Source organism: Sciurus vulgaris, assembly GCF_902686455.1.
Source record: "Sciurus vulgaris genome assembly, chromosome: 18".
Taxonomy (NCBI): domain Eukaryota; kingdom Metazoa; phylum Chordata; class Mammalia; order Rodentia; family Sciuridae; genus Sciurus; species Sciurus vulgaris.
This window is the reverse complement of record NC_136479.1, coordinates 35,799,058-35,818,627: the sequence shown is the minus strand read 5'-3', so window position 1 is coordinate 35,818,627 and position 19,570 is coordinate 35,799,058. Positions and strand designations below refer to the sequence as shown.

Below are 19,570 nucleotides of genomic sequence, written 5' to 3'. Positions count from 1 at the left end.
CCCCTCCAGCTCTGCAGGAGAGGAGAAGTCTCAGCCGCACGACCCCCACTCGCCCTGGGCCGAGGCCAGGGCCCGGTCCTGGTCCCTGGCTGCCAGCCGCTATCAGGCCCACCAATCCCAGGGACTCGGGTGGGGGGCATCAAGCACCCCGCGGCCCCTCCTCCCCTCCCCTCCCCGCCCATGTGCAAGAACTCGGAGACCACCCACAGACCGGGCTCCCCCAACTTGCTGCACTGGGCCCTTTGTGCCCCCCCACGCGTCCTCTAAGTCTCCCCCCGCCCCTGCCGGGGGTTCGGTGCCACCGCTCGGCCGGCCCCTCCCCGGGGACCCCCGAGGAACCCCCATGCCGGGCGGCGCGCGCGGGGCGGGCCTGGGCGCGAGCGGGGGGCGCGGGCCGGGGCGGCGGGGACGGGGGGCGGGCCGCGGCCTTCCCAGCCCCCTCCCGCCCCGCGCGCCCGCCCCGCGCCCGCCGCCGCGGGCAGCCCGACTGACCTCCTCGGCCCCCCGCAGGCGCCCCCGCCGCCGCGAGGCCCGGGGGTGACAGCTCGGGGCTCCCGCCGCGGCCGGCAGGTGGGGGCGGCCGCGCCTCCCTCCGGGGCCCGAGTTCTAATCCGGGTCACGTGCGCGCGCCCCCCGCCGGCCCCCGGCCCGGGGCACCTGGCGGGGGAGGGGCGGGGGCGCGATCGGGGGCGCCCGCCCCCCGCCAAACTTTCTCCTACCTTGGAGGATCCCCAAGCGCTCCTGCCCGCGGCGCCCCGGCCCCGGCCCGCGGCCAGGACGCAGCCTCCTGCCGCTGCCTCCCGACTGCTCCGGAGCGCGGGCGGGCGCGGCGCGGAGGGCGCGGGGCGGCCGGCCGGGGGCTGCGCGGGCCCCCACCCCCGGCGGGCTGCGGCGGAGGGCGGGGCGGCGCGGCGGAGCCGAGAGCGGGAGCGCAGGGAGGCTCTTTGTTCTGTAATCCCAGTAAGATTGCCAGCCATTCGCCCCGGCCCTAATCCCAGCCCCGCGCAACACCACCCTCCATTGGCTGCCATTTACATACGGGATTAGCCCGCCCCGCGCCCGCGCCGCGCCGCGCCGCCCGGCACCGCGGCCAGCCCGCCGCCCGGCCCGGGATTAGGACGCGCCGGCGCCGGGGGCCGCGGGCCGGGCCGGGGCGGGGTCGGCGGTCAAGGTCGCCCGGCGGGCGCCCCGGCTCCCCGGGGAGTACCCTGGCCCGCGTGCCGGCCGGCGGCCACTCCAGCCTCGCCCCGGTCCTGTTCCCATGGCCTGGCCCTGGGCCTTCGATCGGGTGTTGTCCCCTGCGATGTGCAGGAAGGCAGTGACATGCCCAAGGTCGCCGCGGATCCCAGTGGACCCCGGGTCCCATCTTGCCCTCGGATCCCCGGCCCCTTCCCTCCCGACCTCATGCCCATCGCCCCAAGCCTGGCTCCTAACTGAGCGAAAGCCAGAGCCAGGGCCACGCAGTGCCCCGCGTCCTGCGCTAGGCCTTTGCTGGGGTAGGCCCCAGTGGGTCCCCAACCCCAGGGACTCCTGGCCTAGATGGAGTGGCCCTAGGTAAGCTGAGCGTCTGCCAGGTCCTGTCAGACCCGCGCAGTGCCGTGAGCGCAGGCCCCTAGGTCAACCTTGGCTCCCCAGGTCTCCCCTGGCCAGCCCACAGGCCGCCACTCGAAGAACTCCTCCGGACAGCGCAAGGCCAGCCCACAGGGCCCGTGGGCCCACGCGAGCATCCGGTGGGGAGTAAGGCCACAGGTGCCAGGCCCCTGAGGACAACTCTTGGTAGTGCTGCCTAGTTCCCCTGGGCCCCCACTCTGACCCACATTCACGCTTGCACACCACAATGGTGCAGGGCCTGAGTGAATCTAAATCCTGGCTCTTCCTCCTACCGCCCCTGTGACCTTGGACAAGTGAGTTCCCCTCTCTGAGTCTCCACTTCCCCCTTCCCACAGCCTCTGGGTCAACCACAGTGTGACCCCCACGGTAATAAGGCTTGCTGACCGTGGCCACCGTGTATTAGGGTTCTGCCAGGTACTAGGCACTTAAGATTCTCTGTGCCTCACAGGAAGCCTGCAGGGTGGCCGTGGTTGGCCCTGCTTTATGATGCAGACAGCACACCAGGGGCCCCCCCGGGCGGGTGCTGCCCTCCTCTTGCCCACTGACCTGTGGTGTCCCCATTACATCTATTCTGACCCTTGAGGAATCAGGTCTCTGGCATGGCTTCAGTGGGCATGACTAGAGGAAGCTGGTCCCAGGAAGGGCTGGCGGGACCCTTCTTGGCAGAGTGCTTCCCAGACTCCAAGTCCTGGACCCCAGGGCCTGGAGGAGATGAGGCCTAGAAGGGGGGCGCACCGCGATGTGCTCGGTGCTGCCCTCTGCAGGCAGAATCCAGAGCGGCAGCTATAAATGCCGAGTGAGAGGATGTCACCTTCCCCAGTCTCTGGACTGCTCTAGTATTCCAGAAAGGCCGAGCAGCCGCTGTGCTCCTCCGCGCTCAAGTACAGACCAGGGAGCAGTTGGTACAACAGAAGCCCCAGCCGGTCAAGTCTGGGCCCCACCCAGCCACCTGCGAACTGGGTTTCACATCAGGAAGCTCTTGGGCTGTGTGCCCCGAGCCAAGTCAACTGGCCTTTTTGGGTCTCAGCTTCTTCATTGTTCCTGTAAAGCGGAGCTAAGTAAATTTGCTTCATAAATTTGCTTTGCAGATTAAATGACATAATACAGGGCACACACCGATAATCCCAGCTACCCAGGAGGCTGAGGCAGGAGGATTACAAGTTCGAGGCCAGGCTAAGTAATTCAGTGAAGCAGGAGGATTACAAATTTGAGACCAGGCTTAGCAACTTAGTGAGACTTTGTCTCAAAATAAAAAATAAAAAGGATGGGGGTGTAGCTTAGTGGTAAAGCACCCCTGTGTTCCATCTCTAGTAGCAAATGATAGTAATACAGAAAAAATGTTTAGCACAGTACACATAGTAGATGCTCAATAAAGGGTAGTTCTCCATTTATTTTTTATTTATTTATTTATTTTTGGTGATGGTGCTGGGGATTGAACCCAGGGCCTTGTGCATGTGAGGCAAGCACTCGACCAACTGAGCTATGTCCCCAGGCCCCCATTATTTATTTGTTGTTTTTTTTGGGGGGGGTACCAGGGATTGGACTGAACTCCCAGGGTTGAGCCACATCCCCAGCCCTTTTTATATTTTATTTTGAGATAGGATCTTGCTAAGTTGCTTAGGGTCACGCTAAGTTGCTGAAGCTGGCTTTGAACTTGGAATCCTCCTGCCTCGGCCTCTCCAGTCACTAGAATCCCAGGCCTGCGCCACCGAGCCCAGCTCCCTGGTTTCATGTGTTGGTTTCCTCTAGTGAGTAAACTAGGCTCAGAGTCTTTGCTTCAATGGCTTTTCCTGAAGAGGAGGGAGTTTTAAGTTCAAGGTCGTGAACATTCACATTTTTATCAAGTTCCCATTCTTCTCCTGAGCAGGGTGCCAAGGGCTGCCTCCACAGAAGGGAGTTCGGATAAGAAGTCCTCACCAGTGACTCCTCTCCACCAGACCCGAAGAGCCCTAAATCCCTAGTTTCAATCACCTGGTCCCCTCGCCGGCCCGGGCTCCTTCCTCCCCAGGCCCGGCCCACCGACGGGAAACTGGGGCTCCTGTCTCTGCCCTCCTGCTCACTGCCACCTGCCATGGGGCTCTGCGTGCCCTGGTTCACCTGAGAGGCACCCAACTGCCTGAGGACCCCAGGGCACAGAAGGGGTGCAGGGCGCGGGTCCTGTGGGAAGGGCCAGCCTGCGCCTGAGCGCCCTGCTGCCCCTCAAGCCAGGAACTTTCTCCCTCCAACCCCTGCAGAACTGGCCTCCAGGGAGGGCTGCCCGAGGGGACCCAGCCTTGATGCCCTGGGTTTGGGTCCCTGCTTCCTGCACACGTCACTTCCTTTCTCACCATTCCGGACGCATCTCCTGACTCCTCCGAGGTAAGATCCCAAGGGGAAGTGGGAACCGGCAGAGGGACGGGCCAGTCACCCCTGACCAAGTCGCCCTTCTCTGAACCGGGGAAGAGCTGGGCTTTGCCGCCTCGGATGTGACCAGAAGGGTCAGCGGTGAGGGTGGCGACCCCGGGCCTCAGCCTTGAAGGAGGCAAGCTGCGGGACTGGGGCCACCTCGGGGCCCCGGCTCGGCACCTGCCTCTCTCCTCCCGTCTCCGTGGCGTCCCTTGTATTTTCAGGCTTACGATCGTGTCTGATCATGACGGCTCGACCCTCAAAAACGAGACTTGAAACTTTGGGGTGCAGCTCAGCGGTGGCTCTGGCATGGGCGCGACCCTGGGTTCAACCCTGGCACCAAAACACCCAAACCCTCAACGCCTTCCGGAACCCACGCTCGCCCCTCAGGGCTGGCCCCCGACCTGGAGGCCGAAGGGAGGAGAAGGTGCAGGACCAGGAAAGTTCTCAACGGGACGCAGAAGCTCAAGATGGGACCACCCAGGGGCCCCCTGGCCTTCTGCCAGCCTGTGGGGCCACCAGGGCCAGGTGTGCTGCTGCGGCCGTCCACCTCGGGTTCCAGCGTGGCTCTGGCCCCCGAGGAGTTTCTCAGGGAGGTTCTTTCTCCTCCCCTCCCCGTCCCTAATCTCTCCCCCCACAGGACGGAGGTCATTCAGACTAGGGACGACACCTGGAGGGCTGGGAAGTGACCAGCTCCCAGAGTCACAAGAACCCCTGCCACCTGCCATGTGGCCTTTGAGTCATGTCTTTAAAGCCCCCGTTCCTGCCAAGGGGCAGAATCTCAACCCCTGGGGCAGGAGTCCTGTGCTTCTCCTCTTCTAGCAAAGTCATAGAAACTCCTTTTTTCCCCAAAAAAACCTTGTCTTCCTTACTGGATTGGCCTTGGGGACCAGGAGCCAGCTTTCCATAACACGGGGAGCCAGCCCGCTGTGTCTGGGCCCCACACGTCCAACCCCAGAAGTGCCGTCCCCCAGTCTCAGGGCAGCCTCTTGCACCTCGTGCTGGGCTACGTCCTGCTGCCTCTCGGCCTCCGTGGCTCCTCCAGGCTGCACAAACAGGGCATTTGAGGTGGTGAGGTGGCTCATGGTCATAAACCCAGCAGCTTGGGAGGCTGAGGCAGGAGGATCACGAGTTCGAAACCAGCCTCCACAACTCAGGGAGATGGTGTCTCTGAATAAAAATACCAAAAAGGGCTGGGACTGTGACTCCGTGGTTAAGCGTCCCTGGGTTTAATACCTGGTACCAAAAGTACTTTTTTTAGATATTTCACATTGTTTTTCTTGTACCAAGTCCTTGAACTCCACATCCACGTTACACGCACTGCATCTCTTTTCGATCGGGCAGACTCCGAAGCGCTCCTGAGCCTCTGATGAGCAGCGGCTGCATTTCGGACACTGTTAAGTCAGGCGATCATTTATGTATATAAATACATCTTTTTTAGATATTGCTGGACCTTTGTTTTATTCATTTATTTTTATACGATGCAGAGAACGGAACCCAGTGCTTCACACATGCTAGGCAAGCGCTCCACCCCTGATCCCCAGCCCAGCCCATTTCATTTCATGACCCTTTTTAAGCCGCAGACCTTTTATTTCCCAGCAGATTGTCACGTGGAAGCCCAGATGATAGGAAGAGAGAAGCCTCCTGCCGTGCCGTGCCGTGCCGTGCGGGAGCCCAAGTGGGGCTGCCCTGGGATTCTTCACCCCCTCCTTCCTCCGAAGGGCCCTGTAGACACACAGGTGACACACACACACGCTCACACACACACACACAGGCCCTCAAATTCCCAGCCACCCCCATTCCTGACTCAGCTGAGCAACCACCAAAGACACAAAAGCCATGCTTCTGTGATCCCAGCTCCTTGGGAGGCTGAGGCCGGAGGATCTCTGGAGCCCAGGGATTGGAGGCCAGCCTGGGCAACCGTCTCAGAAACAACCACCAAAAACCACCAATAATAATAACTAGTACCATTTATTGAGTGTTCAACCCAGACATGGTGCTAAGTGTCTTAGGTGTATTATCTCAATTAATCCCCAATAAGGGAGTGTGCTAGTCGGTTTTCTGTCATTTTTTTTTCATTGTAAATGGACCAATGCCTTTATTTTATTTATTTACTTTTATGTGGTGCTGAGGATGGAACCCAGTTCCTCACACGTGCGAGGCAAGCACTTTACCCCTGAGCTACAGCCCCAGCCCCGTGGCACTTTAATGAAATACCTGAGGTAATGAACTTATAAAGCAGAAAGGTTTATCTTGGAGGTCAGTCCATGGCCAACTGGCCCTGTTGCTCTAGAGCACAGGACATCATGAGGGGCACCCCCTGTGACATACAGCCCTCCCAGGAGACCCACCTCCTAAGTCCCACCACCTTTCAGCACCCCATGTGCAGACCCAGCCTTCAACACACAGTAAGATCCAAACCATAGCAGAGGGTGACAGTCGTGTCCACCTGATGTCCAGCAGGCTCAGGGCTGAGTTTCCTTTTCTTTTTGCAGTGCTGGGGATGGAACCCAGGGCCTCTGTCCTGTCTCGACCACGGGGACACGTCCCAGCCCCCTGGGGTCTGAGATGACATCAGTGTTGCAAATCCAACCCTCCCTGGGAGGAGGGGCTGGGGTTACCAGGAAGGCCCTGTGCCCCCGCCGGGAGGACCCAGGACCAGCAGGTAACGGCACCGGTGCCCTCACTTCTACACCAGCCCCTCGAGGGACGGTTGGCTGAATCCTGGCTCCCAGCCTCTCCTCGGGCACAGCAAGCCACATCTCCCCAGCACCCCTGGGAACTCACATGCTCGGCTTCCGAGCAAATACCAGCAGCTGCTCCACCAGCAACTTTAGTTAGGAACCGGTGGAGATTCAGAACCCTATCTGGGCCCGCAAGGAAAACATCTGGAAGCAACCTCCTCAGACACTAGGGGCGGACCTGGAAGCTTTGGGGGATTTGTGCTCCGTGCCCCCGGCCCTTTGCACGGCCTGGAGCAGAGTCCCACCCCTCCAGCTCCTCAGGCAGTGGGAGGTGCTGGGGAGACAGGACACCAAGCACAGCACAGCAAGGAGGGTGTCGATCTGGCGGGGTCGCCCCGGCCAGTGCTCGGCCCAGGGCAGGGGCCAGGTGTGGCAGGTGGAAGGGCCAGCACCAGGGCTCAGGCGAGGCCTCCTCCAGCTCCATCTCTGATGTCGGGGAACCAGGCCCGTCTCCTTTCCCTGGTGTGGCTGTGTAAGGTCCAGACCCTCAGGGGAGGTGGTGGCTGGGAACCAGGGGTCGGGGATGCCCGGGGACTTCTGTTTTAGAACACACCCCTGGTTTCTCGGCGGCACGTTCAACCTTGGGACACAAGGGTTTCCTCGACCTCGGAGGAACCTGTAAGCCGTCACGTCTGTGGTTTAACCACACCCAGCCGCGTCGGCTGGGGCCGTGGACCCTGTGCCACCAGGCTCCAGGCGCCAAAGGTGCAGACAGGGCTAGGCCACTCACAGACGTGCCCTCCCTGTGCCAGGCATCGCATAGTCCAGGCAGTCCCTCCCGGGACTCTGGGCCAGCAGCTAGGAGGAGGAGGACCCCGAACTCCGGAGGTGCACGGGGAGCCAGCTGCCTGGGGACAGGGGACTGGCCCAAGGAATGGGTGCGCTGGGCCCGTGTCACCCTCCCTGCCAAAGACTCCGGGGCCAGGAGGCCCGCATGTGCTAGATGGCTTCTGTCTTGCTCCAGAATTTTCTGGAAGCCCACTGCACCCCACTGCTCCCCAGCCCCAGGGGAGGGCTCCCCCAGAGCCCCCTCCGGCCCCACCGGCCTTCCACACCCGGGAGGGTCTGCCCGGGCCTTGACCCAGGTCTGCCTTTCCGCTTGCTGGTCCGGGTCTCCGAGTCCTCCGCCAGGCTGGCCCCTGGCTGTCCAGCGCTCCGCCTTCCTCTGGGCCCAGCCAGGCCGCCTACGCCCCCACCACAGCTCGCAGCCCAGAAGCGATTTCACGTTGCCTGAGTTCTTATTTGATCTGTGTCTGACTCACCCATCGCGGCGGCTTGATGTGGCCTGCGTGTCCCCAGGGGCTCATGTGTTGACAGTCCCTGCTGTGATGTGTTACGAGGGGGGAGCTGAATCCAGCTGGAGTGTTGAGAAGGGGGCCTTTGAGAAGGTCATCGGAGTGGAGTCCCCTTGAGGGAATCCTGGTGGCTTTATGAGAAGAGGGCGGAAGGCCAGAAGATCCACGCACGCACTCCTGGGGGCTCTCGCCACAGGGTGCTCCTCACTGCCTTGGGACTCTGCCAGCAAGAAGCCATCACCAGCCGCAGGTCCCTGAACCTACAGAGCTGGGTGCTCAATAAACCTCTTTTCTTTATCACACATGAGCCTCAGGTATTCTGTTATAGCAACACCAGGTGGACTAAACCACGCATTAACTCTAAACTCCACGTGAGGGTCGGGTAAGTGCTCCACAAACACCTGCATGTTTCCAGTGTCTGGCACTGAGCCTGGCACACAGTAGGACTGCCTGGATGGATGGATGGGTGGGTGGATAAAAGCAGGCCTTCTCTGCCTGCTGTCTGGCATGCCCTGCCCTCTTATTTACCTCTGTCTGTGGCTGTCTTGACGCAGCTCTCCCCAGCAAAGTGTGTGTGGGGCAGGGGGACTTTCTATTTCCTCTGGGTCGGAATCTAATGACCCGGGCTCTCTCTGACTCTGTCTAAACCAGCTGTCCGCAACCTGTCTCTGGCCCTGGGTCTCTGGCTCTATGGGGTTTCTCTCTCCATCTCAGTCGCTCCCTCCCTCTCTCTCTGGGGCCTCCGTGTCCCTTGCACCTCCGTCTGAGTCCTCTCTGCCCCGCCAGCTCGCTCTCCTCCCGTTCTCCTCCGCTGGAATCTTTCAAGAGCAGAGCGAGGCCTGTAACCGAGCCGGCCGTCTCCATGGCTGCAGCTGTGGAGAAGCTGAACGATCACGTTGGAAGGAGGGTCTCAGCGGTAATTGCACCTTAATAGTTCGTGGGAGGCAGAGCGGGGCTCCAGGAGAGGTGGTCAGGACAGCTGGGACTGCGCTGGGACAAGCCACTTGGAGTCACAGTAGTCATGGGCCAGGCTTAGGAGGGGACACGTGGCCTTGGCCAGACACGGGAGGCGGTGGGAGGGGCGAAGCGAGGCAGGGAGGCCAGCCTCACCCGCTCTCCCTCCCAGAGCCGTCTCTGCCTCCTGCTCTACCCGCTGTGCCCCGCGCCTGTTTATAATTTATGCTTATGATCAGAATTATCAGCAATAATGATAACATGATTATAATTGCTGAGCTGCCGGGCTCAATTGTGGCGCTGTTGGTAAATATTATGATAGAGAGTAGCGTGAGACCGTGCCTCCCAGAGCCCAGGGCAGGGTGGGGGTGGTAGTGCCGAACATGGGGGGCAGGGGCTGTCCCTCCCTGCTCCCAGCCAGGGCCCCTCACGAGGCTAAGACTCGCAGCTCCGCAGTTGGGGCATCTGTTTTAACACCCAACAGTCCTGCCTATATCTAACCTAAGTCATTCCTGCTTCAAGCTCAGGGGGGCATGAACAAGTCTGATGGCACCTGTCGCCCCCATGACAGGGCACCCCGACTGCATTAGAGGGAGGCATCCCAGGGGCCTGGGCAGGGGGCCAGGGGGGCCCAGGGTAGGAGCAGCATAAAAACGGCCCCCCAGGAGAGCCCCACCAAGGAAACCAGGGCTTGGGACAACCTGGGGACCCTCTGGAACCAAGAAGCAGTTCAGGTCCACAGGCACCGTCTGGCCGGGCGGACGAGCTCTTCGCTGCTGACTTGGTGACGTGGGGGGGTCCCCACACTCCCCCGGGGCTGCCTCCACTGTCCCCTTGGCCACGCGGGGTTGAGGACACTCCTGAGAAGGAAGAGGGCTTCTCTGTGGGAGGTGTCGGGACACCAGGGCAGAAGACCAGGGCCCTTCCCCGGGCGGCGAAGTGGATGCTTCCGATGGACCGAGATCTAAACGGCGGTGCTCTGGAGCGCTCTGCCCGAGGTCAGGACCCCAGTGAGAGGCGAGAGGCGAGTGGAGAACTGGCAGCGGGACCTGGGGAGGGGAGGCGGGTGGGGCTCGGGGCTGGGAGGGGCTGTGCCCAGGAGGGAGGAGGGGGCAAGCCCGGGGAAATGCGCGGCACTCGCTAGGGCACACAGCTGGGCCCCGCGGAGGACCCAGGGAGCCAGCACGTGCCCTCCCATGAGTCCCACCCGACCCCACCCGGCTCCGTGAGTCAGGTGGGCCGCTGTCAGCACCCTGTCCCATAGCACAACAGCCTGGTCACAGGGGCCTCCCCAGGCACGTCCCCCCAGGCTGAAGGCAGGGACCCTTGGAGATCAGAGCTGGACGCTGTGGCACATGCCTAGAATTGCAGCAGCTCAGGAGGCTGAGGCAGGAGGATCGCGAGTTCAAAGCCAGCCTCAGCAACTTAGTGAGGCCCGAAGAAACTGGGGGAGTCTCTGTCTCCAGAAAAAAATTATTAGAAAGTCTGGGGACATGGCTCAGTGGTGAAGCACCCCTGGGTTCAACCCTCAGAACCAAAAGAAGAGAACTTCCCCAGGCGACAAATTGAGACTTGGCCCCACTCCAGAGCAGGGAGTCCGAGTTGCTTCTCAACACCTGGCAAGTCTGGTCTTCTCTGAACCTCGGTTTTTTTCATTTGTTAAAAAACAGACGGGCTGGGGAGATGGCTCAGCTGGTAGAGTGCTCGCCTCGCGAGCACAAGGCCCTGAGTTCGATCCCCAGCACCGCAAAAAAAAAAAAAAAAACCGGAAAATCCTGACTGACTCCCAGTGAATTTTCCTCAGCTTGATCCTACGTCATGGCTTAAAGGTTCACCTAAGTCAGAACCAAAGGGAACCAGGGGATCAGGAGCGTGTCCCCCTCGCGGGCGGTGTGTCTTTGGGTAAACAGCCCCACCCCTAGCTGATCAGGTGGGGGGCAGAGGTCGCCCGCGCAGGGAAGCCGTAGGGAATCGAGTGCCCGCGTGCCTGGGGACCAGAACCGGGTGTGGCACTGTAAGGCCGGAGACATTAGGCTGCCCTGGCCCAGCCCTGGTCACCTCAGGGCCCGGGGAGCACTCAGCGGGACCTTGGGCCTGGGGCCTGCAGGCTCGGGTGAGCTGGGCAGAAGTCCCAGGGCTCAGAGGCTCCGGGCCGCCTCCCTGGGCAGCTCTTCACTCTGCCCCAGGACGGGCTCTGCCACACTTTTGAAAGGTCATCTGGGTCTCCTTGCCCAGCTCCCTGAGAGCGACATCCGACCCCGGCTGCGCCTGGGGCTCTGGGGCCTCTGACAGCTCAGCCTGGGGCTCCCGCTCCACCTCAGAGCCACGGCCCAGCCCTTTTTATACTTTAACCTGAGACAGGGCTCGCTGAGTAGTAGCCGAGGCTGGCCTCAGATCCTCCTGCCTCAGCCTCCGGAGCCGCTGGGATCATAGGCGCGTGCTACCCCACCTGGCTCTGCTTTCCTCCTGCCTTTGAAGCAAGTTTTGTCTGAAGGGCAAGCAGGGCTTCCGAAGGTCCCTCGACGTGACGGTGGCCTGGTACAGCTGTCCCTTTGCAGCCACAGGGGATTGCTTCCAGGACCCCCAGGGATGCCAACCCAGAGACGCTCAGTCCCTCACGCAAACAACACAGTATTTGCATAGGACCTGCGGACATCCCCAGGAGGACCAGTCCTTTCCTGGGGACTTCCAGCCCCTGATGTGACCTCGATGCCACCTGAGTCGTCACTACCCTGCATGGCTCAGGGGATGCTGCCCAGGAACGAGCTGGGGTCCCCTCGCTACAGACGCGACGACTTCTCCAGTGTTTCAGTCCACGCTTGGCTGGACCCCAGAGGCAGAGCCCGTGGGAACCGAGGCCCCCAGCTCTGGCCCCGGGTCCCCCGCCCGCCACAAGCCTGGGGAGACAGCCCACCAGGCAGGCGTCGCTGTCAGGGGCGCGTGCGGAGCACGACGTCGGCCTCCAGGACTCCAGGCCTGCTCCACCTGCTCACGCCGCGCGTGCCCTGGACACACTCGCAGGCAGCCATTAAGGCTGGCGAGACGCAGCAGCGACCGCCAAGTGCAGAGTTTCCCTGGGCAGAGTCCTGGGTGGCCCCAGGAGGTGGCCACCACAGGGGCTCAGCTGGCTCCCCTCCCGGTGCGCGTCCTGCAGTCGGCCTGCACCTCGGGCCTGGCCCAGACCCGCCTGGGCGCCCACCCCAGCCACGAAGGCCGTCAGCCCAGCACCAGGCCACCGGCCTCGGCGTCCACCCAGGGGCTGCTGCCCTGGCCCTCAGCCCTCAGCTCCTTTCCCACTCAGACACCAGAGGCTCCTGGGCTGCCGCCCGCTGCCCAGGAGCCGTGCCAGCCTGGGGGCCCCCCCCACCGTCTCCGCTTCCCAGGGTGGCGGGTGCTGGGCGGCTGTCGGCCAGGCGACAGAAACACTGTCCTTCCTCTCCTCGGCCTGCCTGCTGGGGACACTCAGGGAGCCACTGCGCTCCGCCGTGGCCCTGGCCCTGGCCCTGGCCCGGGACAGCCCGCCCAGAGCTCCCTCTCCTCCTGCCGCGGCCTTTCTGCTGACACAGCCGGATCCGCAGGCCTGGCACTGAGCTGTATTTAGGTCAGGCCTGTTTTAATTCCGCCGGGGACCGCGCTGGGCTGGACGGCCTTCCCGGCTGACATGGGCAAGGCTTGCTTTGGCTCTGCCCCACGGGGCTGCCCAGGGTTATTGGGGGACGATGGTGGAGGCAGGAAGGGGCAGGTGGCCTGGTCCCCAGGTCCTGGCCCGTCTGGGGCCCCCCACCCTCCCGCTTTCTGGGGAGGATCCCCCTACACAGAGCTTAGTCTGGTGAGGAGAGACTCTTGGGCTGAGTTTCAGGGGACGGTGGTGACGTTCCTCCAAAGCGGGGGTCATTTTGGCACATGACGCCTCCTGGCCTCTGCTTCCCTCTCTGTACGTGGACCGCGTCCTCCACAAGGACCGGCATGGCTGGTCCTTGTGCCTCCCTCTGGTTAAGAGCCCAGGCTGGCCACCACACTGCTGTCTGCTCACGGCGGTGTTGCCCAAAGCTCGGTCCTCGTCCCCAATGCCCATCCAGTGACCAGGACGCGGCGGCTTTGAGAAAAAGAAAAAAGAGGTTTATCACCTTGCGAGCAGGCCGGGGTTTAAGCCCCAACGCCAAATAGAATAAAATCCAAAACATCAGGACCTGCAGGGTAGGATGCTGGCTTTAGGGTTACCAAAAGCTCGTCCTTGTCCCCGATGCCAGTCCAATAAGGAGGACACGGTTTTGAGAAAAAAGAAAAAGAAGGTTTATTGCTTTGTTAGCAAAGAAGCACAGGGACTCCTGTCCCAGAGGCTGAGCTCCCGCCCCTCAGCAGGAACAGGAACTTTAAAGAGGTGACTCAAAGGTGACATTCCAGGTGGCCTCTGTCTGGAGCGTAATTCACTTGTTAATTTGGAAGACAGGTCATTTCTGAATCTTCTGGAGCCATCCCCAAAGTCTGGATGACGTCCTTCCCGTGCTGGGCGTGAGCTCAGGACAGATCACTCTGCCCGGGATGGGGAGGAGGGTGATCCTGTTTCCCGAGGTGAGGGAGGAGCAGGGGGAGGGGAGGGAGGATGGGGAGGAAGAGGAAGAAACACGTCCATTTAAAAAATAAGTCAGGCTGGGATTGTGGCTCAGTGGTAGAGCGCTTGCCTGGCATGTGTGAGGCCCTGGGTTCGATTCTCAGCACTGCATATAAATAAATAAAATAAAGGTCCATCGGCAACTTAAAAAATATTTACAGAAAAGTCAGTGGCTGAGCAGCAAGGGCTGTTTTCAGAGCATCAGGTGGACCCTGGGTCCGCCCAGACAGGGCTTGTGGTTCACCTGATAATTCGGGAGTTTGCTGAGATCTTCTGGTGCCCAAAGTCTCAATTACTTCATTCCTGTGGTGGGTGTGTGCCTGGGACGGAAGGTGAGCCTGCTTCCCCTGAGATTAGGGAGAGGGAGAGGAAAGGGGACAAACATGGCTGTCTTACGTTTTCCTCTGAACGAGGGATCGAACCCAGGGGCTCCTAACCACTGAACAACCTCCCCAGCCCTTATTTACTTATTTTTTATTTAGAGACAGGGTCTTGCTGAGTTGCTTAGGGCCTCACTAAGGGGTTGAGGCTGGCTTTGAACTCCTGATCCTCCTGCCTCAGCCTCCCTCTGAGGCACAGGGATCACAGGCCTGTGCCACTGCGCCCGGCAACATGTCTGTCTTAAAAACAAGTCTCAGGGCAGAGCAGCAAGGACCGCCATCTGCAAAGCGTTAAGTGGACCCTGTTACAGTGTGACTCTATCAAGTCCCACACTCTCTGCCTGAATGTTCTCAGCTGCAAAATGGGCACAAACACCGGCAGGTCCCACGGGCCTGTGGGGTGAGAGGAGGCTCGGCAGCGAGCAGAACCACCCCTGCCGGTCTCCTCAGTGGGGACGAGTGGCCTCCAGGGGCTGACGTCATGCCCCTGGCTAGCCGTCCTCCCAGGGTGCTCCATGCCTCCCAGCCCCCTCCGCCCAGGGCCTCGGCAGAGGCTGGCGCTCATTGATATTCTGACCACTGGGATCCTTAAACCCTAACCCATGTCTGTCGCCAGACCTGGTAATTAGCACCCTGGACGGTTTCCGCTGGAGTCAAGCAGGACCAGCACCTGACTGGCTTCCTAATTAGACACCAGCCTTGCTGTCCTTGAGGACAGGATGGGGGGGGGGGGCGGGGCCCAGTCCCCAGGGCCCTGTGCAGCTCTCTCTGAAGGCCAGTGGTCACGGCCATCAAACACCCGGAGCGGCCTCTGTGCTGGCCAGGCCCCTGCCCTCAGGGAGCAGGCAGTCGAGGAGGCCAGACCCAGGACACATTAGTGCCAAGAGTGGCCGCTGCAGACTCTCTGCGGGGCCTGGGCAGGAGCAGAGCCAGGAGGAGCCGGCCTGGCTGGAGGCGCGGAGGCTGCCCTGGGCTGGTGCTTGAACTCCTGAGGTCGCGCTCCTGGGAAGGGCAATGGGGAGCCTCGGCAGGCTCTATACAGAGGAGCGTCATGGTCAGATCTGATTCCGAGAGTCACCTCTGGGGTGTCCGGTCTATGACAGGGTTACGCTCAGGGACTAGAGGCAGCAGGGCTGGGTGGGCTCCCAGGGCCACTTGCAGGCTGGACTCCCACCTCCGCCCCGCCCCAGAGGCCCAGGAGCCTGGATCTTCTCCCTTCGACATCCACATTCCGCTCCTTCCTCTTGCGCCCCAGCCTGGGCGCCTTTGCATTTCCCCAGTTACCATTTCCAAGGTGCCAAAGAGCACAGCAACCCCCGGCCAGGGGAGCTGCCCGGGGCAGGGACTTCTGGGCCTGAGGGAGACTCTGGGAGGCCCAGGCCTCTCCGCCTCCCAGTTTCCCCACCTGTGGGCCAGAGGGGGTCGTGACTTCTATGAAGTCTTGCTGACTTCTGGCCCCGAGGCCCCGCAGGGTTTCCTCTCCTCCTCTGGGAGGCAGATGAGTGTGATGAGCCCATTCAGCAGATGAGGAAGCTGAGTCTCGAGTCTGGCAGGGACTGGGCTTCAGCGGGGAAATCAGACCTGATGCCCACGTCTCCGTCACACGCAGGGTCTCCTGTGCTCCCTGAGCTCCCGGGACATTTGTGGGGCAGTAGGACGAGGGGAGAGGAGAGGCCCTGCCACCGGGAGGCCCTTCTCCTGTGCCCAGGGCTCAGTACACAGGGCAGGTCCCTCTTCTTCCTGGATCGCCTCCTTCCTCTCCGTTCCTGCCCACCATGCTTGGACCCTACAGGAGGGTCTGTCCTCCCAGATGCTGGCCTCCTCTGCTGGGCTGTGGCCTCCGCAGGGCAAGGGTGGACACTCCTCAGTGCCAGCCTTGCTCTCTCCCAGTCCCTCGTGCTGCCCGCCAGGACCTGGGCCACAGAACTGGCTGCCCCTGGGTGCCCACATCTGAACGCATGGCAGGACGGTGCTCAGTCCCTGTGCACTGGACAGGAGGCCGGCCACCCTCCTGGCTGTGCTGGACTCTCAAGGGCAGGGCCCTGTTGTTTCCTGGAGGAGCCTGCAGCGTCCGCCCCAAATTTCTTATTCGTTTTTCCTCCAGGACTGGGGTCCAGCCCTCCACCCAGGGGTGCTGGATCGCTGAGCCACATCCTCGGCCCATTTTATTTGGACAGTCTTGCTCAATTACCCAACCTCCAGTTGGGCCTCCAACCTGAGATCCTCCTGCCTCAGCCTCCAGAACAGCCAGGATTACGGGTTGCACCACTGTGCCGGGTCCTGCTCCAGGATTTCCTGGGTGGGTGGAGGGTGCGGTTGGTGCTCCGGAAGGCATTTGGGGATGTTTCGCTTCCCAGTCCATGTTCCCTGGAGCATCTGCCATATGTTCAGGGCACAGAGGGACCTGGAGGGAGCAGAGCCGAGGGTCCCTCTTGGAGTCCAGGTCTAGCTGGGGAGACTGACACATCCAGGAATAAGTGTCGGTCAGGAATGGATGCTGGGGGCCAAGGTCAGGACGCAGAGGGAAAAGAGAGAGAGACCAGGGAGGGAGGGGGGAGCCCCTGCTGAGGAGCCAGCCGGCCCAGGAGGAGGCCACCGGGGCAGACCCAGGTTCCAGGAGGCTGTGTGGCCACGGAGGGGCTGGGGCTAGCTTGACCCGGGTGGCAGGCAGCGCCACACTGGAGCCCTCAGGTGCCTGAGGTTCTGCCCACAGCCCAGGTGTCAGCGCCCGGCCCTGCCCTGTCCCTGGAGTCACCTGCAGATAGTGTCCTGAAACGCTGGCTCCAGGCCCCAGGCTGAGCACCTACAGGGGACCCTGACCATGGAGGGCTGCAAGTGGGTGTCGGAACACCCCTACCCACCTCCTTGGCCCATGGGATGAGCCCGAGGCGCCACATCCCCAGCCTCTCCCAGGGCCCCTCGCAAGACCCGTCCCCAGCGCCCCCCAAAGTCGGCTGCTCAGGAACACTTCTGCAGCCCTCGTCCTGCCCACCCCTCACAGGGGTTCTGAGGACACCTCCCAAGTCACTTGCACCCAAATCCTCAGGCCCTGCTCTGGGGTGTCCACACAAAGCCAGAAGGTCCTGTTTCTCTGAGCCCCGGGGGCCCTGGGTAGGGCAGCGGGGGGTGAGCAGGGCCCACTGCAGGCTCTGAGGGAGCCCGGGCTGCGCGGCCTCACTCGTTCCTAAAAGGGACAGGTTTCCTCCTCCTCCCCCTCTCCAATCTTGGGGAGACAGGGTCACCTCCCCTCCTAGGAGGGGGTCGGTCCTGAGCACCCCCACCCCAGAAGGATTCAGACTTGGGGACAGCACCCCAAGATCTCAGAAAGCTCTGGAATTAACAGGTGAGTCACAGCTCTGAGGTGCACCCCCGGAATGTGGCCTCGGGTCCCTCTCTAATGGACAGGAGTCCCAGGTGGCTCTCCTGCGCAAGCAAAGCACTAAAACTTCTTTTTCCTTTTTCTCCAAACCGGGTCCTCGTTATTGGACTGGCACTGGGGACAAGGACCCAGCTTTCGGTGACACTGAGAAGGAGCTGTGGAGCCTGGGCGCCAGCCGGCATGCCCGGCCCTCCTCTCTGCCACCTTCCTTCCTTCTCAGGTGCCCTCCCTCCTCCCCGGCCGGCCCGGCCTCGCCTCGGGGCTGGAGTTCTCTGCCCAGAACGTGCCCGCCCACCAGGCGGCGCCTTAAAACACACAGCTGGCCCGCTTCCTGCAGTGGAACCTCCTTCCTGCCTCCAGGGCGGGCATGTGACCCAAGGCAGCCAATTACAGCTCTTGTACCTGCCCGACCATGATGATGGATGCAGAGACGGGCCAATCAGAGCCCAAGGCTGCTATAGCCGGCTCCCACCTCCTGGAGGAGGCTCGGTGGCTCCCGAGGAGAGTGGGAGAGGAGGAGGGAGGAGGGAGGAGGGCTTGGGGGCCCTAAACGCTGCCGGCCTCTGTCCAGCCCTGAATGGGGATGCACTTCCCTGTTTGCCTGCCTGCAGTTCCTCTTGGAGTGGGTCACACTGAAGTCAGACTCCCTAACAACCTCAGCCATTCCAACTTCCACATGGGCCTCCCATGGTATGCGCTGATGTTCAAGGTCAGCACTACTGGCGTATCTTGAACTCCCTTGCTGGGCGCCCTAGTCATGCCCTCTGGTGTCTGTAGGGTGCGTGAAGGTAGGCTTCATGTTAGATTTTTAACTTTTTCTTATTGATTTGGATGAGTTCTTTATATATGATAACCCCCCCATCCTTTGTCAGTTATAGGCACTACAAATCTTTTTTCCAAACCAAGATTTATCTTTCACCTCCTTTAAAATTTTTATTTATCAAAGCAATAAAATTTCTTTATTACATGATTCAGATTTGATTTAATCATATTTGTCCACCCCCCGCCCCCATTTTACAGTCACACTTTTTGTGTCTTAAGAACAACTTTCTTTTTTTATGTACTGGGGATTGAACTTCCACCACTGAGCTACATCCCCGGCCCTTTTTAGTTTTTCTTTTGAGACAGGATCTGGCCTCAAACTTGCAGTCCTCCTGTCTCAGCCTCCAAGTCACTGGGATTACAAGCCTGTGCCCCTGTGCCCAGTTTAATAACAACTTTATATGGCTGACTCTGTTGGTGGCCTCTGATATCCATTCTATTCTTCTTCCTTAGTTTGCCAGTTTGTAGCTGGGCAGAGTGTCACTAGCAAAAAAAATTATGTTTTAGCCTCTTTTCCAACTGGATCAATGAAATATGAGTCAAAGTATTTGGGGAGACTTCTGGGACATTCCTCTTACTCATCTCTTATTCTGCCCACTGGAATACAGATGGGATAGCTGGAGCTCCAGCAGTCACTTTGGACTTTGAGGTGGCCTCAGCATGGTGATGATACGATTCATATGCGAGGGCAGAACGGTAAAAGCCTAATTCTGGACCTCACTGTGAATCAGTCACAAGTTTTGCTGGTTAGGTTTGTTTTCTTCCTACTTCTGGAGCAATTATACCTGAAGCAGAGCCTTCAATACGAGAAAAGTTTATCTCAGCCACTTGTTTGTGGTTTTTCCAATCAGATACACTTCCCTGTTCTACATTTTCTTTCGAAAGTTGTACAACTTTACTTTTCACACGTAGTCACTTAATTCATCCGGAGTTGATGCCTGCTTATGTGGGAGGTGGGAATCTATTTTTATTCTTTTTCCATATGGACAGCTAATTGTCCTAGCACCATGTATTGAATAGTCCAATACAAAATATAGGGTATTTTGGAATAAATTTACTAAAAGTTGCTCAAGACCTTTATGGTGAACATTGTAAAATTAATTTAGGTGCATTACATTTTAAAACACTTAGTACACCTGCAATCCCAGCAGCTGGGGAGGCTGAGGCAGGAGGATAGCAAGTTCAACGCCAGCCTCAGCAAAAGCGAGGCGCTAAGCAACTCAGTGAGACCCTGTCTCTAAATAAAATACAAAATAGGGCTGGGGGTGTGGCTCACTGCCTCTGGGCTCAATCCCCAAGAAAGAAAAGAAAGAGCCTGTGTCAGGTCCCCCCAGTCTTCTCACACTTGAGCACTCAGGGGAAGAGTTCTAGAACTCCCCAGCCTCTTC

At 60.3% G+C, this 19,570-nt stretch overlaps 1 protein-coding gene and 1 long non-coding RNA gene across 2 annotated transcripts in view; one reads left to right on the top strand and one right to left on the bottom strand.

Annotated features, from left to right (window-relative positions):
- GTF2IRD1 (GTF2I repeat domain containing 1) overlaps positions 1 to 991 on the bottom strand; it is an 84,044-nt gene extending 83,053 nt beyond the window's left edge. The window contains 1 exon segment of the mRNA XM_079120726.1: positions 720 to 991. Coding sequence (XP_078976852.1) covers positions 720 to 977 — 258 coding nt within the window. The 5' untranslated portion in view covers positions 978 to 991.
- The window catches only part of LOC306649639, a 192,544-nt gene that overhangs the window by 22,332 nt on the left and 150,642 nt on the right, over positions 1 to 19,570 (top strand). The window lies entirely within an intron of this gene.